This window comes from Chamaea fasciata, unplaced genomic scaffold, assembly GCF_029207755.1.
Source record: "Chamaea fasciata isolate MVZ Bird 193981 ecotype frontalis unplaced genomic scaffold, bChaFas1.0.hap1 SCAF_2, whole genome shotgun sequence".
Lineage (NCBI taxonomy): Eukaryota > Metazoa > Chordata > Aves > Passeriformes > Sylviidae > Chamaea > Chamaea fasciata.
Genome location: NW_027094087.1, coordinates 37388810 through 37414429, shown reverse-complemented (window position 1 = coordinate 37414429; position 25620 = coordinate 37388810). Strand labels below are relative to the sequence as shown.

The 25620-nt window shown below is 43.4% G+C and overlaps 1 protein-coding gene across 1 annotated transcript; it reads right to left on the bottom strand.

The window, feature by feature from the left end:
- Positions 1 to 68: 68 nt before the first annotated feature.
- Positions 69 to 25620, bottom strand: PANX1 (pannexin 1). The gene is made up of 5 exons (XM_066175699.1): positions 25371 to 25620; positions 15636 to 15775; positions 6209 to 6432; positions 4055 to 4725; positions 69 to 2395 (listed from the first exon to the last, which is right to left on the bottom strand). The coding sequence occupies exons 1-5, from the start codon at positions 25549 to 25551 to the stop codon at positions 2310 to 2312; spliced, it is 1302 nt and encodes a 433-aa protein (XP_066031796.1). The 5' UTR covers positions 25552 to 25620; the 3' UTR covers positions 69 to 2309.

The following is a 25620-nucleotide window of genomic DNA, read 5'->3' as shown; positions in this document are numbered from 1 at the left end:
GTGACTGTTCCTGAAACCTTCAGATGCTTATGCTGTTGTAGTTCACAAAACTGATTTTAATGGCCAAGGAGAATTGATAGGTATTTTATTAAACACTTTAGAAGACAACAACAGATTCACTGCAGCAAGTCATATTTCTAAGAGAAGAATTAGGAAAAAGTTAGGTACATATTCCAACACAAAACATGAACGTGTGGCTTTCAGGAGCTTTGAATTTTAAAGACTGAGAGCTCTACTTACATCAAACAGTTCAAACACATCCACATCACAAAATCTCAGTATTGCACTATAGCTCCTTGTCCAAGACATGCAATGCACAACATGCACCCACACTGCCTACATATAAGGACCATCAGCAACACATCAGCATGGCCAGACAGAATCTAGGAAAGGTCAAAGGGATCGTAGGCTTGGTGGCAGAAGTATGGCAGTAAAATTCAGCACTGTGGACCACCAGTGTCCAACATAAGCCCTGCTTCATGCTGGTAATGCAAGAGACATTAGGATTGCAGCTGTGCTGCTGTCCTGTGCAGAGGTAGCATAAAACTATGGCTTTAATGACCTCCTTTAAAATAAGGCTTGTCTTAGTTGAAAGCCATAAGAAAACTGAAGAGTTCTTGTAATCCTCGCTCAAAGTGTAGCACAGCAGCACTTTCAGATTCACTTGTTCAACAGCAGCTGCCCAATTCAAGTACGGGCACAATCTCTGAAATCTGCTGCAGCACACAGAGTTCTGTGCAAAAATGGTAACACCAATTACTTCTGTTTGTCCCTTGTCCTCAACCATACGGAGAATGCTAGCAGACAAGAACACAAAAGTGGGTGACACTAAGGAACTGGAAACTGGAAGTCCTACCTAGCTATAAAAGAAGTCCTCCTTTGTTTAAAAAGCCAACCTGGAAGAGGTGACAGGTAAGTCACTTCACTTACATGGACAATACAGAAAAATAAGTCAGTATATCACATTTGTGAAAGATATACACTGCCACTGTGGTGCTTCACTCCCCACCCACCTCACCTTGCATTGAATATTTCAAGACAAAGGTCATTTTAATACTCAGTGAAGGCTGAGGTCTTGGGCAGAGGGCACAACATTAAAGCTGAATTCTACTCTCCCCCAACAGTCCAATAACAAACCAGTGTACAAACACTTCCTCTTGTTTTTTCTGTCCCAAAACACTTAAGCATCTTTAATTAAAATATAGTCAAATTTGTATGGGGGAGAACAACCTTTCATAGCATTTACATCTACTTCACCTGGGCTGTTGGGTGCTTGGCTTTGCCAAGGCATTTGGGTGCTACTTTAATACAAGTTAATTTGTCTTCTCATGTGTGGTTTGGAAAACAGCACAACTAATATTGCATTTGATACTACAAACATGTTGAGAAAAATTCTACACATAAAAACATTACAAAACAACTTTGAAAAACCATTACAAAAATAGAACCAATTTCACTGATCTTCAGTCCAAAACTCCAAGGCGGATTTGTTAGACAGTAAGACCAAAACAACTGAGGGATAGAAATTAAAACAACACTTAGCTTACACATCATTGCATTTTGTAAAAAAAAGTGTTAAGACATTATTAAAGTATTAATTAATAGAAAATTCAAAATCCCTAAAATTTACAGTACCTTCTTAACACTAAAATGGTTTGTAGTTTCTTTTCCACCAGGGTCAAGTACTTAATCCCAGACATGAATGTTGGGATGACTAACTGAGACCTCTCAGGCTAAACAGAGTAATCTCTATTCTTCCCATGAAGACATAGCCAGTATCAGTGGCAGCCACCATCTGGGACAGACTGACCAGATTCCTTACAAAACCCCACTCCCAGCCCCCCTTCTCCAGGTCAGAGAGACCAAAGTTACCTTAACTTAAACCCCAGAACTGAGATGGCCACTGCTGCAGAGCAACACTTCGGAATGCAATGTGGCCATATCTTTTTGCTACCTGCAGGGTTTATGTTTCCTATCCCTGTCCAGCATGGAGTGAGCTCTGTCCAGCTGCCAGCTTCAACTGCATTCAGTGCACATCACTTGTTACTCATGACAGAATTGTTTTGTTCTTGATCCTCGTGTGTGGACTGATTTCTTTAATAAATAATGGAAGTGTACAGCATGCTTTTTCAGGCACGTGACTCCTGATTATTGCATAACAAATAGTCTGTAAACCAGTTTGGCCTCTGGGGAACTGTCAGGCATTGAGAACGTTGCATTCCAGGAGCAGCACCTTGCACTGGGCGCAGCGGAGGCAGAGGAGGAGCCTTCCCACAGAACGGGCTCCCGGCTCCTGCAGCTGGGAGGCATCAGCACGAAGAATCTACAAGTCTTTGGCGAAGTCTCTTGTCTTCCCTCTTGTTCACATTGCCACTTGCATCATGGTCTGTCAGAACTGAAGAGAAGGGAAAGTTTTAGAAGAGGAAGGGCCACCAAACCACTGGACACCTTCTGGAGCACAAAGGAACTGCCACCATGCCTGTGCTGCACTGGGGCTGTCCTGTGCTGCCTCCTCTGTCCCCACGCCCAGCACCAGGGCACCCCTGCACCCCCACAGCCAGCATGCACCACTGGTTTGTTAACACAGCCCCTAATTAAAAGATGCTGACACCCCAAGGGAAGGAGAAAAAGATGATGAGCTGTGGGTGAAGCTTTGCGGATGGGTGGCAGAGCCTGCAGCTGTCCTTGGGCAGAAGGAGAGGGACTGCACCAGCCCGAGCTGGTCACAAACACAGCAGCTTCTTTCTAAAATGCATTTTAACAGAGCTTCAAGCATAAGCTTGTTTTGATCTGGACAAAAATAAATCTTTGAAGTGTTTTGGTGAGATGAAAACTATCTCAGAAATTCTGTTTTCAGATAGAAGTGAGTCAGATTTTCTATTAACTTTTTCAGCTCCTTGAACCCAGATCTCCTTAGACTCATATTTTACTTCCAAACCCACCTGTCATTTCAAAAACAGACAGATTTGAAAGGAAAACAATATGCTGTCAGAATTACTCCAAGCTGCTGCACAAGAGCTGGCTGCCAAAAGGGCTTCTTCTGGTTCAAAAATAATTGTTTGCTTGTTCTGAATTCTCCTGCTGTATAAGTTGACTTCTCCAAATCTCAGCCTACCACAACTGCTTGATCCAAGTACAGAGGAACAGCAAACCCCTGGGTACTGATGCTTCTTTTTTATTAATTACAGGGCATAGCTTTCAGAAGAGAAAATAGATTTATTCTTTTCCTACCTTTGAAACAGTCCTTTAACTTTCTCACAGCATTGTGCTCAGATACTCAGGTAAGCTTCTAAATGTTTTGAAGCATCATCACTTTTGGTTTATACCTCTCCCTGGATATTTGGCTTCTCTGATTCTGCACTTGAGAAGGAACTGGTTTCACAATTAAGATATGCCGCATTTTTTAGGACAGAGTCCTAGATGGCATCTTACACGCGTGACTGCTCAAGCTGACCATGTCTGCAGACTGATGGGATATCCAGACAATCTGCACCAATCCGGATTGACTCAGACCATCTTGATAAAAATCTTTTTGCAGTCAATCTTCCTTGCTCTCTATGGAAGCAGGAACAGGAACATGTACACTGACCCCAGTCCCATTTCCCTTTTTTTGTGATTTCCTGTTCCTCTGCCAGCAGCATTTTTGAGCATCAGACTTATTTTTATATTCACTCAAGACTTCTGCCAAAGTCTGAATAGAAGCAGAAGCAGCAGTTACTACAGTCTGCAGCTTATTTCTGAAAAAAAATCCTGAACCACCAGCTTTCTCACTGGAGCTGCTTGAAGTACAACCTACCCTAGAGCTCTCCTACTGTGCAGGGGATCTCAAGCAGCTGAAGTTCAAACAGCTTAGTGCCAGAGCAGAGATGTCAGCAAGGACCACCAGCCTAAAAAACACTTCAGGGTTTAGCTGTGCCACAGACTTACACTACCACAGTCTTCTGAGGTTATAGCACTTACACAGCAGGCAGCATAGCAAGGAATAAGCAGGTCCATTGTCTTACAGAACACATTAGTAAGTTTTTGGTAGGAATACACATCTAGATCAGCTTACCTTGTAACTCTGTTACATCTTTTTCCAGCTCCTCTGTAGTTGCTTCTTCAGGCTTCTCTAACTCAGCACTCCCCGGCTTCCCATCTATGGTATCAGTCTTAATAGTACCAAGGTTTACCAAAAGCTGCATGACATCAAACTTCTCAGAAACTGCAATGTTCTCCAGGACTTTAAGGCATTTAAATGATTTAAGTTCACTCACATTTTCCTCAAGAAAGAGGAGGTAAAGGCTTAAGTCATCAAAATGGTTCGACTTAAGTTTCAGAACATCAAAAGTTGGAAGGATTTCATACACTTTGAGAATACCTGAATTCCACCTCCATGGAACAAACATTGCATACACCACCAGGGGCATCACCAGCAGATAGACTATCAGGTTAATATAGCTGAGTACCTTGAAGACACCAACAGCAATAAGCTTGCACTGAACCACTTCTGGAACAGTTGTGTCATTCTTTAGGATCCCAGTTTTGATAGTGCAGAGAAACTCATCACTCAAAGAGGAGAGACTAATGTAGTAGCCCAGATAGAGGCATGCAATGAAAGTAATTACTAGTGTGAGCAAACGGCACGTAATGTATTTAATTATTAAGCACTTGGAATTCTTTTTTGTCTTCAGGTACTGCTCCACAATTGGGTATTTAAAGTAGCTTTCAGATATTTCCCACAAGCTGAAAAAGAGAGAAAAAAACCATCAAATCATATAGATCAGATGCTGCAGTATTCACCTACCTCAAATATCAATGCAACCTAGTATTCTAAAAGAGATAAAAGATTGGAAACCTTCTTAAAATCATGGAATCACAATATGGTTTGCATTAGAAGGGTTCCTTAATCATCTGTTTACAACCAATTCCAGTGCTCTGCCACAGAAAGGGACACCTTCCACTGGAACATGTTGTTCAAAGCCTCACCTAACCTGGCCCTGAGCACTCTGAGAGATGGGGCATCCACAACTTCCCTGGGCAACCTGTGCCAGCCTCACCATCCTCACAGGGAAGATTTTTTTCCTGGTGCCCAATCTAAACCACTTTCATTCAGTTTAAAGCCATTCCTTCTTGTCCTGTCACTACATGCCCCTCTAAAACCTCCCTCTCCAGTATTTTTGTATATCTGTTTTAGGTACTGGGAAGTGCATTAAGGTCTCCCTGAACCCTTCTCTTCTTCAGGCTGAACAACCCCAGCTTTCCCAGCCTGTATCTGTAGGAGAAGTGTTCCATCCCTCCAGTCATCTTGATAATCTTTCTTCAGACATATTCCAACTTGTTCACATCCTCTTATTGATGTAAATCAAGGGTAGTTTTATTGAAGTCAATAGAAAACCAATATAATAGCAGATAAATGAAAAATATCAACACTCTAATACAGAAAAGTTGCTTAAAAAACAAAGAGTTCAAATGCTGGAAAATGGAAAAAAAAAAGTATAGCTCTCATGGCAACAAAACATTTTTGTTCAAGTACAGAACAGGTGCAGTAAGCAAATCTACATGGAAAAGTAGATTCTCCAAGCACTTGTTTAATAACAGAACACTGGAAGGCTTTTTACTTGTCAAGAACTAACTCCAAATTTCAAAGAAGAGACTCAAGTCCCCACTGCACTACTTGTGCCCCTACATACAAAGAGAAACAGGTACCCTGACCTAGAAGGAAGCAGGAACTGGATTTGATTGGAATGGTGCACCAACTTGATCAGAAAGGGAGGAGGTCACTTTTGTGGGTTTGGATGTTTAGGTATTTTAATAATTTTTTTGATCAGAAGCTTTGCAGACCTATATCTTAAAGGTGAGGAGATGACAAGTAACTTGACAGTGTGCAAGTGACTGTCAAGAACATTGAGAACTGAGGACTGAAGTATCTCTTTTCTGACACTGTGGTGGGCAAAACTACTTAACACCTACTGCAACCAAAGAAATCAGAACATCTCAGGTAATAAGTAACCTGAAGAGCTCATTACATGCTTTGAAAAAAGAAAATGATAAGCTCCAGCTCCAAGTATCAAAGTAATCATTTCAGAGATATTCTTTTTTTAACCAAACTTAAAATTGTGTGAGGTCACCATTCAAACCTTTCAATAAGTTTGTAAGTGAGTACAGATGTCACATCTGTTACGACCTTGAAGAAAAGGGCATAGAAAGCCAAGCCCCAGCATCTTACCTCTGTGTCAAGTTCTCATTAGCAGTTGGAATCAAGTCAGTAGGGTCCCTGGGGTCTCCACTTCGAATGCTATTAGCAGCTTTGATTGCCCTGTTATAGGCTTTGTCAAGTTCTTCCATAATAAATTTCAGGTCTGAGGAAAGGTGAGGTGCTGCAGTGAAGCGCCAGAACAAACATGGTAGATACAGCAGGATAGCAACAAGCAGGAGGATGTATGGGAAGAACTGCAGGGGAAAAAAGAAATCTGATTAGGCTTCACCTGCATAAGTAGTAATTCGGCCAATCACCATCACTCCCCATAAGCATTAGGTTTCCTAGAGGTCTATTAAACCCCTATAATTTTATTTAAATCCTTCTACGAAAACTCAATTTTGTGATTATCTGGGATATGCAGGGATGCAAAATCTCTTTTCAGACAGCTCCAGCAACTTTGCTGCTGCTTAGACCTTCCCCCCACCGAAGGAAAAAAAAGCACGCAGAATAAAGGTGCCACGATACTGGTAACATTTTCAATCCTCTGCATATTCAGAACTGCTGGAGCTGACACTGAGAAAGACAGCATTAACCTGGGGAAAAAACAAATAGCAAAGCAGCTATCAGAGGGGCTGACTGAAAGAAGAAGATAGTGTCACCTAACTCTCCCTCCTCGATGTGTCACCACTGTTCATAGCAACTAAAACACTGCACAGCAATCTAAAACTAAAACACCAGCAAAATCTCTCCTGCTTTCCACTAGCTGTCAGGAGATTACTGAATAGAGCTGCTAGAGCTCTGCCTGCAAACACACATCTCTTCAGAGTGCATGACATCCAGTGACTGTAAAGGATGTAAGTGTGGCTGTAATACTTCAGGGTATTTAAATATTTTCAGATAACACCTAAATGGAAACCAACACACAGCATCAGAATGGTCTGGTGTTAATGCAGCACTGGGAAGGCAGCATTTACATGATCACAACTGCTTAGGGAAAGGGCTGAGGCAGGTATAAAATACAAATTTGAAGTTCTTCCATCTTTCTTCTATTCATCCAAGTAGTTTCTGTCATACAATTTTTACTCTAATTCCTTTCAGCTGCAGGCAAAGTGGTGTTTTCTATGTACTCTGACATTATATTAGAAGTATAAAATCGTACATAACATTACCCTTGCAGAGGCACGATGTAAGACCTGGTTAGACAAGCAGTTTGTTAATGAAATGTACTGAAAATTTGGCCAATTTCTAATTCATTACATTCGGCTTTTGATAGCAAGCACACTTAACTCAAATCCAGCATCAGTTCATAAGGAACTTTAAATGAGTTGAACAAATATGAAACAGATGTAAGACATCACAAGTGTTACAGCCATGTGCCCATGCACATTGCCAAAGCCAGTGGAGATTGTTAGAGGAAGCTTGAACTGAAGTCATTAATCACTGCAAGTGGAAAAGCTACACGTACATTTGCAGGTATTTAACAAGATGAAAATCTGGACCTAATATAACTATGTTAACTTGTGTTTGCATTAATCAAGAGAGAGTAAAGTTTTTCATGCACGAAGTAAGTAATTTGATGTAATGGAACATTTTATTCAGAAAAATTACTTCTAATATCACCCACCATTAAAGCAGAATCCTGTGTTATTACTGGCAGTAGGAATGCATATGATATATTAGACTTTACATGACTGACTTCCCCTATCCACAGCAGCCCAAAGAAACTGTGCAGTGCTCTGTCCTCACTACTGCCTCTCCTTCCCCTTTGCACACAACAGATAACATCAGTTCATCTTCCTTCTCTCCCAGGTGTAGACTTTCCAACTGAGATGTAAAGCTCTGGCATGTCCAACGTGTTTTGGACATCTCATCAACAGCACAAGAATTTGGTCTTCTTATTTATCACTGTGGACAACGCCACCAGGTCTGAGTCCTGATGCCTTGGTTTACCCAAAACTTCATGGTTTCATGTCCAGGCTCTACCAGACCTCTGAATTCTGTATTATGTAGAAATAAAACACAATCTGTCTTTGAACCCATCTTACACTTATCTAAGCTCCTCTAAGCTGCTGCAACACATTTTCCATAGGTCTTAACAAACGCTAAAGTTTGCCTGTATAGCTGCAAAGCCTGTTTGACTTCACCTACACCTGTGTCATACACCTCCGAGACACCTTCCACTGGTGCCAGGTGGGTAAAGAAACAACAAAGACACATATGATTTAGTAGGGAGCAACCAAAACGCCTCACATTGCTTTACACTGCTTGGCTTTAGTACCCACTCATTTCAAATTTTACAGGTGTAAGAAGATTTATTAATTCCCTTTCTGACCCTCAAAACTGGAAATGCCATCAGCAGTATCCCATATAATCCTAGAGATCTCGTCACCCTGAGTACAACAAGATATGTGGCAGGAGGCAAGATAGTTTTCACACCGAAGTTACAGCCCCAAACCTCCATTGCTCCAGTCTCCACTTCTTCCTTTATAACTTAAAAGAATTCTGCACTTCTGTGGTACGTGGGCATCAGCCCTCTTGCTCTGTCCCAGATGTCCTCCCATGATCCCCTCTAGCCTGTCCTCATTAGGCTGTTGCCTTAAAAAAACCAACCTCTGCCATCTTGCTTTGCACCTCCTCCTCTCCCCGGCTCCTTCACCACTGCCCCCTCACCTAGAAGCATCACACTGCTGGGGAAAGCCACATTTGCTATGCATTTGCTGGGCTTTCTCTCACCAGGCTCTCATCACTCCCAAAGCTGCAGCTTATGGCAGCATAAATAAACTCTACACAACTCTTTTCTGAATAGTCTCAAAACCAGAGCAGCAACATGATCCTTAGTGCAGCTCTTTTGGTTTGCAAACAAAAGTCTGTATTTGTCATCTCTTCCACAGCACTTGATGCACAACTCCACCCTTCTCAGATCCTGGCTTTTTTAAAAATAAAAGATACACTTGTTCTATTTGTTAACAGTAGGCTTAGATAACCAGCAAATTGTTTTGAACCATTAAAATTTAAGGTCTTGAATGACAGGCAGAAGTGAAAATGAAAAGTCATCTGGTATGAGTCCTAGGTTTCAAAGCAACATGCTTGGGTTGTCCAGCTCATCTGACTACATTTGACAGTCAAACATAATTAACTTCCCATTTTAAGAGGACTCTGTGGTATTTGTGCACAGACAACCATGTGCCATCCATCTTTCTTTTATGGTTTATGGTTTTATGGTTTATTTGCTCCCAAGGCGCTGAATACACAAAGAGGAAATGCCACTTCAGTCTTGGGTAGTGTGTAGCATTGAAGTAGAAGGAAGTGTCAGTGATCCCAAGAACTGTATGGTCAAAGGCATGCCAGAGAAAGATACTGGCCCAGAAATAAAATTCAGGTTTTCCTCTGCTGTGTAGTTATCAAGTTCCTTTTCAACATATTCAGTATGAGACCGACAAAATGAGTGGTGTGTGCAGCAGGGACTCACACTGCAGTGCCCTGTATGTTTTCTGCGATGTATTGCTGAGCTCCTGACAGCTAAAGATAACAGAAGCAGGTTCTCCTGCCTGAGCCTGATGGCACACTGTGGGAGACAGCAGTCTCCCAAGGAAGCACAGCACTTGGAAGCCAAGAGGCTGCCCCTTTACTGCTGCAGGTCATGTCACTTGACAAGCCTTTGAGCCCTGTGCACATTCCAGGCTGTTTAAGTAAATTTGTTAGTACTCAGCTACTGTTCAGCAAGAACACATGCATGAGTAGAGAAGAAGAGGCATTTGAGCAGTCCATTTGCAGAAGCACATAAGGTGCTGGAATCACAAAAGTGTTTTTCACAGATGCATAAGCACCACACTCTCCCAAAGGTCAAAGATAAAATCAGACTAAAGCACAAAATAGTCTGTCATCCCCAGCTTCAACTCTGCTAAGATGAAGTAAATACACAGCAAATGAGTTAAAAGGACATTTAAAATAACTGCCTTATAACCTCAAATACGCTTTTATCATGCAAAAAAACCATATAGCTGGAATTGGTGGAGTGATGCAAAAGGCATTTTCAAGGACTTAATCTACAGAAAGCTTGCCAGGGTCTGGATAAAAATGCCTGGAAGAAGATGAAAATAACTTCAGTGGTATTTAGAAAACAACAACTTTCTAATTCTACTGCATCTTGAGTCCCTATTTCCTCTGGGCAGACACTATACAAGTGACTGAAAGCATTCTGACTTCCACCTAACTAATCATACTCAAAGAGTAGATTGAAGTACAAGAGCACAAAACTTTAGCTGCACAGGTGTGGGTAACAGCTTTGAGAAAATTAATTGGCAGACAGTTAAAAGAATAAAGCACTGAAGTGCCTTCACTCACTTGACATTAAAATATATGAACATAGTGAGACGTCTCCCTCTTCAGTTCCAATTTTGGAAAGAGCCCAAGCAAAGGCACCAGTCCCCAAACAGGCTAATTACAGTAATTACATGTTTTCAGAAGCAAAGGCATTAAACCCCCTCTAGATATGACCCTATTCTTGTTTGCAGCAATGGGAGGTGTTCTCATCGGTGCTCAGCAGAAACAGCTCTAAATGACTGATCATTCTAAATGAAATCCTACCCTGTCTCCAAACCTACACGTGAATCTCAAACCCTACGTGACCTTTATCCCACCTGTTACATACTTTCTGTTTTGATACAGCTTCAAAACTGTACTTCCCCAGTTTCAATTAGCTCAAGCCATGACCACCAGTGGAGGCTGCGATGACTGTATCCAGTTTATTCTGGACTTTGGGATGGCAGCGTGGTCAAGGGCTGCCTGGAACAGTGACCCAGACCTCTTGCTGGTGTACAGAAGTCAATCATCACACTCAGCCAGTGGGCAGCCTAGAGCCTGTTAAACTTCCCTGCATGGAAGTTCTGCCAGGAACTGCGTGCCAGGTTTTCCCCTTGAGCAGGGACACCTCTCAAGGTTACTCCTCAAGGCTGAGAAATTCCTTCCTGTAACACACTGTCTGTGGGAGATTAATAGCATACTTGAAGTCTTAGCTAAGTGACACAAAGGACTGACAGTGCACATATAATCCTTTAGACAGAAACTGTCAAGAAGTCTGGGACTAAGTTTGAACCTAGTCACACCTGAACTCCCCTCTGAGAACTTTAGAATACAAAGGAGTCCTTTCTGAACCTCATGACTCAACAGGAGGGTCTCCCTAACAATTTTCATTCTATCCTCCATGCACTAAATAATGACGTGTATCTTTCCACTGAATCTTGATAAACCACTGTCACATTTACCATTGAACTGTATTAACTCACTGTTTTATATGAACAATATCAATTGTATCAATTTATATCAACATTATCAATTTATATCAATTGCTTCTCTCTTATGAGTGAAGTGGATGACTCCACCAGCAACAGACTGAAGTAGCTCTAGCACAACACTTTCAAACCATTATTTGTTGATGCACCTGCATATGGGTTTCCCTGCTCTGACAGCCCTTGATCTCTCTGGGAAGGGTTTACAGGTGAAACATGAGGAGCCCTCAGTCAACTAAGAAATTGTACAAACAATGAGTAACTAGAACTAGGTAAAAATCATGATTATAACTGTACCATCAATAAAATGAATAACCCCAAGGTTTGGTTTGGTGTATTTACAGACAAGTGACTCAAAGAACAACTCAAGGGTCCATGGTAAATCTTACTTTTTTTACAAAAAGTGAGGGTTTCCACATAATTTTACTTCATGCATATAAAGACTGCAGACCCACTCTCTGGATGCAACATTTTCAGCAGGTCCCAAAGCACTTGTCCTGAACTTTGAAATATCTGAGTCAGACAGTGACCTCTCCTGGCTGTGCCACATGTGCAGACCTCTTCTTTCAGTCAGATGGATTGTTTGCCTGCATTTCTTCTGAGTACAAATCCCCTTCTTCTCAACAACCCTTCACCTCTTCTTTTCTTACCTTTATCTTCTCTGCTTCTCCCCAGTTAATAGCATACTAGAAAATACAGTAATTTTAAAAATCCCTAGAAGACTCTTGGTCATAGGCAGCTCCATCCTAGCAATCCAAATTTCAGGGCTATGAAGTGGTAATCACTCAGCGTTCAACCACCCCTCAAATTGCTTGGTTGCTATCAAGAGCCAGTAAGATGATGCTGCTCACAGTTCTCCTGCTTGAGTTTTTATAAATTTCTCTGTGCACTATGGATTAAAAAGGCTTCACAGTGCAGTCTCCTCCCCCACACACAACGGCCAAAAGCTTCTCTTCTCCTTCTAGTTAAGGATAAAGACAAATTTTACCAAAATAACTTGTCAGCTGGAGCATTCATCTTTATCTGCACAGGGCAGGCAAATACAAAACTCCTCCATCCCCCATCACCACTGACAGTCTACCACTCACCTCTAGAAACCAACATCTCTGTTGTGACATTTCAGATAGGCACGAGAAACCTCTTAAGGGAGTTAAACCTGAATGGAAAATCCCATAAGAGAACAGAGGCAACAAAATAGTGAAGCCTGACCAGAGTAAGTTTCATCAGTGACAAACATGAAGAGGACTCCTGTCAGAGGACTCAACCATATAGCCATTTTGACAGCTCATTCACTGACAAAGAGGAGGAAATCTTAGCATTAAAGTAAGAATGCAGACAGGACCAACTCACTCCCTTCTCTACATTTATCTGTCTGCAGATATTTTGTTCACCGAATTGTGCATTTTAGTAGACAACTCATTTTGCTTCCTCCTAAGGGTTATCCAGTGTGAAGAGTTTCCAGGATCACTGGAAATTTCAGAACTCCTGTTCTCCATGGAGAGAGGTCCTGGGCACCCTGTAGGAGCACACTAACCACTAGAGAGTCAAGGAACCCAGAAGTTTGCAATATGCTCCTTTCCAGTTTCCAAACTGATAAATTCAACCCCTGGGAGAGATCTTCTAGAGCAGAAAGGACAACCAGTAAAGGCGCCAAGCTTTGGGGACTGCCCGGAACTGAAACTTACATTTTACTGTGCAAAAAACCAAAAATCCCAGAGCAAAGTTGAGCTCTAAAACAGGAGGGAGATGGTAAGGCCTCAGTTTTTCTGTAATGCAACCTGGGTTTGACAATCCTCCAGAGCAACCAGACGCTGAGAACAAAAGCAGGGCAGGTTACTACAAGCTGGCTTCTTCACCAAAGAGCTACCTGCTCCTACTTCCTCTCTGCACCACACTGAGCACTGCCCCAGGAGGCAGCACTTCTGACAGAGCACAGAGAGCATGCCAGAGGGAAATCCATCCATTTTAATCAGTAACAGGGCCTACAATCTCATTCCCCAAAACCTTCATATAATGCTTCCTTAGGTGTTTTTTATGGAGCCTTCCAGCATGTCAGTTCAGTGAGATACTAAGTGAGTCAGAGTTTTGGAAGGAACCTGAGCTGCCCTGCAAATAAAAGCTCTGCTTCCCAGAAAGCACGAAAAAAGTTTTAAGTGTTGTTTTAAGAAGAACTGGGCCTAATGAACCCTGCTGTCTCTCTGTGTGCATCCCTGTCCTTACACTGCAGAGTCAGGTCTCCACTGACCTGAGCATAAGAAGTCTCCCTTTTCTCCTTAACATCACTGTGCTCCCAAAAGGCTCCGCTTCAGCCATTTAAAAAATTATTACCTAGCCAAAATCTGCAGAGCAATGAGCTTGTGCATACTCTGCAGTGGAAGGTTGGGGGGAGAACCCAAGTCTTCCTGCAGAAGTGATCCCAAGCCACTCAGCAGCTGCTGGCCCTGGATGCAAAGAACAGCCTTCAGACACCACAGCGGGAACCAAAGTTCACATTTAAACAGCTGTAATGCCACTCCTTCCCTGTAAACTTGTAAAGCATGGAGGCTGATGAACAACCAGAAGTATATTAGTTAATATTGACCTCCAAAGAATATCTGCAACTCCCAATGTCTGGATCAGAAGGGTGGGTGGCTAATCATGGATCTAGGAAAATGAGTCACCAGCCTCTGTTACAGCCCATTTCAGCTGTGCAAATGCACATCCCACAGGATATTTACAAGGAAACATCATATACACGACATACATGTCATGGAGGAACTGCAGCAATTTCTGACACAGCACTAGTCAGCAAATTAGCATGGGTTGCATCATAAAAGTATGAGTGCTTAAGCTATTTGTGGCTGGCAATCAAGCAGACCTAGTGCTATCAGCAGGTGACTAACACATGAAAATCACCATAAAGAATTTGAGTAACAAGAGCTCATTCCCTCAAGAGAAAGGGGTAGCAAAATATCCAGGTTTGCAGGTGGAGTTTCCAGCACTGTGAGATGTTCCAGCAGCTTCAACTGGCCTCTGGAGAAGGTCTGGCTGAAGTGGAGTCCTAACTGGGCAAAGAAGAGTTCAGGCTAGAAACCAGCAAGTTTGGCTTTAATATTCATGAAACACATGCCTATTGGATCAAGGTTATCAGTGGAGCTAACTGGAGAAGCCAACAGTAAATAATTTATGATATGAGTCAGCAAACAAATCAGAGACAGTCTTGAATAGTGTCCCAGAGATTATACCACCAGATGACTGTGTAATAAAATCTGAGGCTCAGGATATAGAAGCAAAAGCCAGAAATACAGGTGCTGCAGGTCTCATACCTGAGCTCCCTGTAGCACGAGGTTCTCCTCTGCTCCCAGGTGCCAGGGGTTTATTTGCTGGGGCAAGTAATAAAAGGGCTGAGGAAGGCAGAACACAAATTCGCAGAGCCCAACAAGCATTTCTTCCTTTGGCATCAGCACTGCCCAAGCAGGCTGAAGCTGCTCTCGAGTTGAGTCAGCTCCAGGCACTGGCGTGGCATAAACTCAGTGTGGGACTCCTGCCAAACCTCAGCTAACTGCTTTGAGCCAGCTCAAGTATCTTAAAACCTACTGCACTTTTAACCCATAAAATAAATCTCTTTCTGTGCTTTATATGATGCTGATTTACCTGAAGCAATGACAACCAGCTCATGGTTTGCCTGTGGACATGCAGAAGGGCATGCTGAAGACAGGGGTTAAACCTGTTGGTACCAGTGGTTAATTTCATCTCTCCCAAAATGTCTATCTGCCACAAGCCTCTCTTCATGCACAACCAGCCAAGATTAACACAATAAAAATACAAAATGTTTTTATTACCCTGTTTTCCTAAAATAAGCTTTTGATACAAGCATTAAGGCAGTTGTTGTGTCCTGTATTCCAGTTTTAAAATAGTTCCTGGCTAAAGCCAGGTGAAGCACTCACTCCAGGGCAACACAGCAACATTAACATTACTCTTGTGTCAGATAACTGGTGACCCTTTATTTAAAAGCAGAAAATACCTTAACTAGTACTACCCTCTTTGGAAGTAAGGGGAAGAAAACATTCTACAAATAGAGAGTCAAATCAAAGGCAAGGACTCCAGCAGAGCAGACAAACAAGAAAAGTGAGGCAAAGGTTTCTATGTTGCAATAACTTTGCCAGGAGATGGAGACCTATACATACTTTATGCAGCCACAGGGGTATGTTTTCTAAGTTGTTGTGGGATGGTTGCTTCTGCTGCACAGCTGCCCAGCAGTAGGAGTCCACATAAGCAGCTTGTCGCCAGGAGAAAGAGCTGGGTGCAAAACAGCTTATCTGAGCACCTGGGAAAACAAAGCAAAAGTTATTGCAACCTCAAAAGATCAAAAAAAAAAAAAAAAGAAGAAAACAAGTTTAGGAAGAAAAGCACACATTTAAGATGTTATGGTCTCCAAAATTATCAGGTTAAGCAATCAGACAAAGCACAGCAGTTCTGCAGGGAGGAAGGTCGTGAGTTCCCACTGCACCCAAAGTCTGTAACTCCCACAGGGATCCATCTAAGGATGTGTCTTAAGGCTTGAGACAGCATACTATAACACCTACCTTTTAGACCTGTTTCTGTAAGTTTTGTGGGGAATGAGACCTTAAAGACCATTCTCACTAGCACTTAACTCAGGTTGGCCAAAGGGGAACTAACAAAGTTTCACCAGATCAGGCCTGAGGCAACAAATGCCATCACACACCATCCTGTCACCACTTCCCAAAAGCACAAGCTACAGCTCACATGCCTATTGCAACAAGACCTCAAACACCATTCTTGCAGCCCAGCAGTCCCTTCAATGATGGAAGGGCAGGTTTTCCCAGGGTGCTTCACTTCTGCCTCTGAGACTCCAAATTATTTGGAGGGGTTCAAGTTATATATGTGAAAACAAGGATTTCCTCCTGTAATTTTTGGCAGAGAAACTGTGGCTCCAGACACCTCCAAAGGGTGCCAGGCCCCTCCTCATCAGTGCAGTGCCGTGCTGTGTCCAGGATTATGCATAACACTGTCATTCCCATTTACTCCCAGGACCTCTCCAGCTGCTCAGGAGCTTCAAGTTAAGATCAAGGCCCTAAATGACAGCAAGAGCAGCTATTTGCCAGCCTTAGGGTCAAATTCTGCTCCAGCCAGTCACAGGCACCTCCCACAGCATACCTCAACCAGGGAGAGTGGTTATGGGACATGGAGCATCAGTGGCTCCTCAGGTTATGCCAGTAAAACAGGATGAAGGAGTTCAACTTTCTTTCTGAAGCTTTGATAGCGAAAGCAATCCCCCCAACACACATATATTTCCACCATACTTTCATAAATGTTGCAACAGGACAGTCATTTCACCAAATAATTACACCGAGTGGCCATGGCTCCTCCATGAATATTTCTTCTAAGAGCAACACTTCTAACATTTTTGCCAATATTAAAAGACCAATGAGGAAAAATATTACTATTTTTTTCCCTTTAACATATTTATCTATGTTATGCTAATGGCATTGCTGTGTGCTTTATGGGAGTAAGTATGTAACATAAAGACCGTATCATTGGTCATGCCTCTTTGCTAGTTTGGTTTTCAGAGAATAAGAACTTCCTTCAGAAAAGGAGACAACTGCATTCGCCTTGTAACTTGTACAGTCTCTTCACAATGTAGCATAGTCAAGGAGCTTAATGAATAAAAGCCTTTCTGTATGAGTCACTATTACAATTATTTCTAGGGCTGTAGTATCATAAGGACACGGTTTGATCATCATGGTTTGACCTGTCACAAGTCTCCTTTATGGAAAACAAGTTACTGTTTATCAGAGCAGAGCTCATGTGGTTTAGCAAAGTTGGCACCAGCCAAGCACTTGCACTCCCCCCAAAGCCTGAAGAGTTTTTGTTTTCCAGATGATTTCCATTAGCTGTGGAAACCTAAGAAATAATATATTGCAGAAGAGAAAAAAAAAAAAGGGTGGGGGGGAAGAAAGCAAAGAAAAAAACAGGCATTTAATTGCTCTCCACTGGATGAGGACCATTCATGCCCTGCTCTCATCATCTAACAAATCTACTGCTGGTGGCTCTGCCCAGTGTGGAGTAGCAAACAAGTGACCTTTTCAAAAGAAGAGCCATGGAGTGTTCAGAAAGATGCTTTGTCTTATTCATGTTTGTGTATCCACAAAAAGAAACACATTCCTGAATAATGTGTTCATCCTCATTAACGGGTGGAACACCACTTACAGTGATGGAGTGTTTAAAAGCAGGAGTGAGAAAAGAGGCAGGCAGAACCCTTCTCCAAAACTAGTGATGAAAAAGCCAGCCAGCCTCCTTCTCCAAAATGTGCACAACTTCATACCAGAAAAGCTACAGCGATGCCAGTGCTGCAGCACAGCAGTGACAATCGCTCACAATCCCCAGTGTTCCAGCAAGGACACTGGAAACCTGACTTGGGAGACAAGCAGATAGAGATCAGCCTCAAGCAGGGGGACACTCCAGGTGTTGCTCTGTTTTTTAACTAACTGATTGCAGTCTTGTTTGTGAACACTCGTTAATTCAAAATACAACTTTGCAGTAATGGTAGTAACATTGGGACTTATACAGGGAAGATGTTTTTGTGCATCTTCCATACTAAACACAGACCATTACATGCCTCAGAAAACGGTCACATTTTCCATCTTCTTTTCTTTCCTTCCTTCTCTTCTCTAAAGGAGTAATAGAAATATACGCGTAGAGATAATTTACTTTATGTTGAACTATTCTGGAGGAAGTTGCAAAGAAAATCTGTAGTTTCTATTAGAGAAATTTGGCACAGGGCTACATGCCTTCCACAGACCCGCTGAGCACACAGATATGCACAGGGCTAGTTTATGAGAGGTTAACAGTCCTCTGCTATCACAGGAACAGCCTCCTGGCTTGGTGACATGAAGCTATTCCTGTCCTTTGCTCCCACAAGTAATAGCTTGGGAAAGAGAAAAACAGCAAACAAGCCCATAACTACAGGGAGATAAAATATACAGCAAGAAGGATGAGGAATGACAATAACATTTGTCAAGCAATTGTCACAACAGTCTTTGGCCAATTTATCATTACACTTGGCAGTGCACTTTTTTTTGTAATCATTTCCCGATACCAAATTAGCTTTGGAGAGGGAGCAATAGGGATTTGACTTCTATTTCTGCAAACAAATGAGGATAAAAAAAATGCCGTTTATGATGGCTGTCCTAAAGACAGACCACCCAAAAGAGCTGCAGAAAACTAAGGCAAAGACAGGTGTGCAGCTACATATGACGAAATGACACTTTTCCAAGAGTGCGAAGATTATCCGACGGAGCTGGTTGCTGGCAGCAGAAATTACTTTCAGGCATGCAACTGAGTGCAGAGTACAAGCCTGAGTCACTGCAGCCAGTGCACAGCAAGGACGAGCTGTCACCCCACCCAGCTGTGGCACGTCTTCATGGGTGCTCTGCCAACAAACTTCCAGCTACTGCCTCCATGTCTGTGCCAGGAATACCCTTTCTGTCCCCGCAACTGGCACTTCTGCAGCTCCTACACGGGAAACCTGTGTATGAGAAGAAACACCCAGAACCCCATGAAAATCTCAAATTGAAAGGAGAATCCCTGTTCAGTACTGGACCACTTTGCTGGGTCCAAGACAGGATGAGCTGAGGGATCAGCAACCTCTGTCTGCATCCTTTACAAAAGAGAGGGTAAAGCCAGCAAGCCAGACTGGTTTCCTCTTCAGTGGCTCAAAACCTCTCTGCTGACTTACACATCTAATTGAGAAACTACAACTAACAGACAAGACTTTCAAGAATCAATGCTAATCATAGACTTAATTATTTTTCTTGAACCAGGATCAAATGATTGATGTTGACAAGAGGAAACCTTCAGGAAGTAATTATTTGGATTCTTAAATATTGCAGTCACTGCAATGAGATTTGCATAGGCTTGGAGGAAAACCTGGCGATTAATTATTATTACAATTTTCCACAAGGCAAAATGAACTTGCCATGATAGCCAAACATTTGATTTGATCTAGCAAGAATTATGCCCTTTAGTAGCCACTAAAGACAAACCTAAACAAGAAAATGAAGGCGCACATAGACAATGCACGGACTGCCAGGCACCATCCAACAACACATCTTCCACACCGATATTAAAAAATATTTTAAGGAATGAAAAAAAGAGGAATCCCAATGCACACCAAAGAAGAAACAAATGTACATGTGGGTGTACAGGTGTACACACATGCATTAAGGGCAGACCTGAAGGAATGACCAATGTGGAAGGTTGGGTGAAACAGAATCCGTTGCAGAAGGAAGTATGGAGAAAATGGGTGCACGGGAGAGCAGGACCTCTTCCCAGGGGTACTTCGGCAATGGAGTACTAGCAGAATGCAAAGGTCAGGTGATACAATGTTTAACAGAAGTGGGTCAGAAGAATTAGCAGTCATATTTCCCTCTCTACAGGGCTGTAAATTACCCTCACAGGTCTCAAAATCACGCAGTGGGAAAATAACTGGGTATTTATCAAGCATAGCTTTCAGAGCGATAACTTTTTCAATTCACAGGGAAAAAGAATTGTGAATTAAATTTCCACCACCGAGATTTAAGGAAAAAAAAAAAGTTTCCCTTCGTCTGAAGGAGAAGTATTACGAAACTGTTAGCTTCCCTGCCAACACAGGTGGTACTCCAAATCTCAGGCAACACCAGAGGTCCATGATTCTTGGTACATTTACTCTGGCAGCTAAAGCAGTTCACTATCATTTCCACAGGAAATGTAAAGCTGGTTCTATAGGAATTAAACAGAAAAAAATCTTACCAACAGCTGAAAATGCTCACCCAATGACAGTTGAGAACTTGATATTAAAGCAAATGATTTTACAAGTTTGTCCTGGCTGCCCAGGCAGGCCTGTGCATGATGCTGAAACTTCTGCTCTTTCCCGAGCACTTCTTACATGCCAAAAAGCAGCACAGTGTATCCAGCTGGGATCTGCACAGAAGTTCTCAGCCTGTCTGGCTGCTCTGGGCTGAGGCCACTCACACACTTGTCGTCTCAGTTCTTCATCAATGCCCTGGGTTTCACAGCAACCTGCTGAACTAAATACAAGGTGTGCAAATGTCAACTATTAGCATACAGCCTGCTTCAGCAGCACTGGGAGGGGTTTTTCCTGCTCTCAGCCAGCAGCTGCCACAGTAATAGTCTTTGGCTTAATTACATCCAACCCAACTTTAGCCCCCAGCTCTGATGAAGTCAGAAAATAGGATAATTTGCTAAAAGCCTCCCCAGGAAGTTGGGAACATGAAGGGAGGACCAGACAGAAGGTAGCAAGAGAGGAAAGGAGCCCAATTCAAGAGTTAAGACTGTTTCTTTCAGTATGTTTGTTGTGATTTAGTATCACAATTGCTTTGGGTTTTTTTTTCCATTTTCTATACATTTTATTCTCAAGACTGCTTCAGACACATGATTAGCTTATATAGAGAGCTACAGGCCCAGCTGGACATGCAGTAAGGGGCACTGATGCCATCGCGGCTCCCATTAAAGCTTCTAGGATGCAGCAGCCAGAGTTTCCCACAAACACCCTTCACTCTGAGTTTTCTGCCAGACGATCAAATCCCACAGGCAGCCAAATGCAAGGATGGAAACAAAAAAAAAAAAAAAACAAACAAACAAAAAAAACAAACAAACAAAAAAAAACACAACCAAAAAAAACAACAACAACAAAAAACAACAAAATAAAAACCACACATAAAAACAAACTGGCTGGAAAAAGTGCCCATAAATCAGAAGGAAAATGAGCAGGGCAAGTAAGGATTGTCACCACTGGGCAAGTCCAAAGTGGACAATGGAGACATAAACCCCGTGGTGTGCAGAGCAAAAGGCAAGGCTCCACCTTCCCACCAATGAGCACCCTCCAGCAAGGTAAGATGCACCAAAGAGCACCAGTGGGAAACAGGATGGTTTTAGTGCAGCAAATCTCCATTTCGACAGATTCATGCAGATGCTGTGGGTTGGCCTGTGGTCAGGTACTTCCAAGCCCAGCATCCTGCCACAACTGATAAGCCAGCAGCATTACCCAAGCCTCCATTATGATTATAACCAAGTTTCTCAGCTGTCTTTACTCAACATGCAATGGTTTCTGTGCCCTGGAAGGGTCTACAAGGTGTTTTCTTCTATGATAAAACCGAGATGCTAAAACATGTGGATTACTTCATCCCAGCCACGTATGAGCCATGCACAACCAACAGCCAAACCAAACATGTAGTAAGGGCTGCTGCGGCCACCACAAACTTCCATTCTTTTCCACTCTCTCTCCCCTCTTGTGTCCCTTCACAGCCATCACAAGGCTGCAGTGAATGCAGCCAGTAGAGGCTGCCCATTGCACAGCTGTGCCTGGAAGCTGTCATATGCAGGAGGTCAAACATCATTTGGTGACAAGCATGCCTTGCTACAGAAAAAGATGTAAATATTTGATGTTGAGGGGACAGCTCACACATCTGCTTTTCTTTCAGCTGCAACCCGAGACAGCATATTGATACATTTTCGAGAATTAAGCTGAATTTAGGCAGAGGCCAAAATGAAGCAGTTTGTTTCGATTTCCTCTCTGCTCATCTGACTGCACCTGCTTAGGGCTGCAGCATCCTGCTCCAAGCAGCACCTTGGGAATCAATATCTATGTTTTCAGCCAAGTTGTTTACAGTAAGAAAGCGCATCTTGCAATACACACAATCTGAGTTCAGAAACTGGAATCTCAATCCTGACTCAGAGCTGTTCTTACTAAAAATGGCACAGATAAAATTCTATTCATTTCTGGCTTGTACACTGCTGAGAGTGCCCCATTTTTCAGGGTTTTTTTTCCCCTTTATAAGAAGAATTGGTGATTTAACTATATTTAGATGGTTTCTGTTACCACACTACCTGACCACCTCTAGTACAACTTACCCAAGAACTGCCAAATAAGATAAGGAAATAATATCAAGCCACAATATAAGGAATATACATGTACAAAACAATCCTCACAATCCTACTGTTATTTCCATCTTCCTAGTCCCAGTGTATACAAAATTGCGTAAAATTATGTAAAATTGTATAAAACAAGGTCTAGCTGCAAAGAGGTAACAAGTACAGGATTTCAAGCAGCAAAGATTCCCAGGGGTCACAGACAACAGCTCAATCACTGCTTAACTACTACCAGAAGCAGCTCACAAAACTACAACTGACCACGGGTTTCTAAAATATAGCCAAAAGCAAACTCAGGTTAATTCTCCTCCTGCCCTTGAAGAATGCCAAAGCAGGGTGCAGGCACTAACCCCAGATTTTTCAGCACTGTTCACTGGCTGGGTACTGCAGCTGGATTTTCCACACCTCCAGCAGAGAAATCTGCTGTGATTCACCTGGAATCTCATTTATTTCCTGAAACTCCCATCAAAACTAAATGTCACTTGGTGGCTTCAGAAAACTTCCACAGCCTTTGTAAACATTATAGTAATTTCACACAATTAAGAGCAACCACGTGTAGGAGGAAAATTGCAGGTGTCTGACACCACTCTGCAACGGAACAGGAAAGCAGAGCAGGAAGGGGAGGTGACAGGATGAGGTGCCAAGAGAACCCAAGGTGGGAAGAACACAATTATCCCAACAGAAATAGGACCTGAGCATTCATTTTTGGAAAGGGTGTTCAGTTTTAGTACTCTGAGGCAGGTGTTTCCACCAAACACTTTCACATCCACCTCTGAGTTGCTCTTCTTCACACCTAAAAATGGATCCTGACACTTGCCCTCAGTTTAGCACTCCCGAGCTTTTTTAAAGTGTGACTATATCACAAAGTGTTTGAAAACAAACCTTGCTGCCTATTTTATCACTGGCCGAACACCACAGCACAGACAACCAGGCGTTTCCAGCCCCTACAATCCTCAGTGTTCCCCCAAATGCCTTAATGGAAGCAGTTTTGGGCTGTGCCATAAGCAGCCAGCCTGCTGAGCTGTAGGGACTGTGTGGGAAATAGGTGACAGCTGTCACAGCAGCGTGGCAGACTTACTATTACTTTCTGTATGGACACCACGTGGTGCAGTTTCACCCATGCCCGGAAATAACAGCAAGTACTTCTCATACTTATTTGTATGTTTCTGTTTCAATTTAAAAAGCTCAGTTTCCAACCCAATGTTTTCTTCTAACAGGCTCCCAGGATTATAAACAAAAAGAAACAATAGCAAGATGTTTAGCAGGCATTTTCATTCTTGCTTTATGAGTCTGCACTCACAGATTCAATTCAAAATAGTTTTAATATTGAAATAATTGAAAGATGAGAACTCATCTGAAAGAAAGGCACACTTTACCAAACCCTGCAGTTCAACTGTGTGTTTGATCTTTGTGTAAGAGAGGAAAAAGGAAAGAAATAGAAGAAACATTGGTACACAGGCACTGTTTTAAACTGGATCCATCACTTCTAGAGTAGAAGGAGAAAGAATTAAGGGGCCTATATACAAGCTACTGTATGGAAATGCAAACCCTCCTTTTCATTGCTTTAAGAGGAAGAAAGGTGCATATATCAGTAGCAGATCTAAAACTAAAAGAAGCAGGTTAAAGGGCAGAAATATGGATGTATCCATCCAGTTTCTGGATGAACAGAGCTGCCACAGGGCTCAGATCTGGTCTCAGCATTCCCAGTCTGGTTGTCCTTCACTCCCCTGTGCAGTTATTGCAGGCCACAGTGATCTGGGTCAAACACATCTAGTGCAATAGGTGTGTAGCTGTTTGTAAATACAGCAATCTGGGCCATCTTATCTCTTAAGCAGTCTGGTATCCTAATAATGCTATTCATGATGGCTTGGCACAGATTCACCACTCATTCAAAGTCCCATTCCAGTTTCCACTCCCCTGACGTTCACTTGACTCAATCCTGTAGATGATGGAGATCAAATATGTAGCACTGAATGCCAATAAACAGGTACGTGAAGTAAATTGAACTATCTCTTTGAAAGGCTGGAAATCCTGTGATTCACCCGTCTCAAAAAGGATAGTATTGCTTATTCACCTTTGAAATCTTCAATCATATAGCGCTATTCTTAGCAAATCATAGAAAAGCCTGGGTTGAAGGAGACCTTACAGATCATTTAGTTCCACTCCTCACGCCAAGGGCTGCTGCATGATCCCTTCTGCAACTTGCGGAAGTGGGTAAATAAAAAGGTAGTAAAATAATTAGGAAACTTGGCCCTTTACCTGTAAAGCATAATTTCATTTACCGAGTCACAGCAGAAACTGAAAGCTGAACGGGAACAGCTGCAGGAGGGCAGAGGAGCAGCGGAAAGCTTTGGAGAGCTCTCCCACTGCCCGTCCTGTGGGTGACCCCTCCGAGCCGCCTGCAGCGCGAAGCAGAGCTCTGACAGCCCCTTCCCCGCGGCACCTGTCCCTGACAGCTGTGAGCGACACCGAGATCCTGCTGCCAAACACCCCGAGCGCCGGGAGCGGCAGCAGACGAGCAGTTCCCGGGGCTGCTCCAGTCTGAACTGCGCTGGGAAACAAAGGGCGGCACGGCTTCAGCGCTCCCCCTTCACTCCCACGGGAGAAGATGCGCCGGCTGGGCTGACAGGGCTCGGCCTCGGGAGGTGCCGAGAGAACGGCAGCGGCCAGGGAATGCTCCGGCGAGGAGGAAGGCACGGGCAAGCGCGGGGAGGGCCGGCCGGGAAGCCCAGCACACCTGGATGAGCCCGCTGCCAGGGATGCTCTCCGGGACGGCAGTTTTCCGGGAAGGCAGCTTTCCTTCCCGCGGCCCAAAGGCGCCCTCTGCTTTGCCCTGCCCCGAGCGGGAACCCTCCCGGCGGCTGAGCCCCGCGTTCCCGCCCGAGCTCCGCTCCGCCGCCCCCCGCCCCGCCGAGCCCTTTGTCCGCCGCGGGAGGCGCCGGGAACCGGGAAAGGGGGGCTGCCGGAGTTACCGATGGAGACCTCCTGGGCGAAGGCGAGGGAGATGAGGAGCAGCGGCAGCCCCACGGCGATGCAGGTGACGATCTTGTCGAGCGCCAGCTCCAGCCGCAGCCCCTTGTAGCGCGTCTCCGGCGGCTCCTTCAGCAGGAAGTCGGAGAAGACGTACTCGGTGGCGATGTGCGCGATGGCCATGGCGGGCACGGCTCGGCACGGGGAGCTGGCCTGTGCCGCGCTGGGTTAGGCTGGGACGGCCCCGCTCGG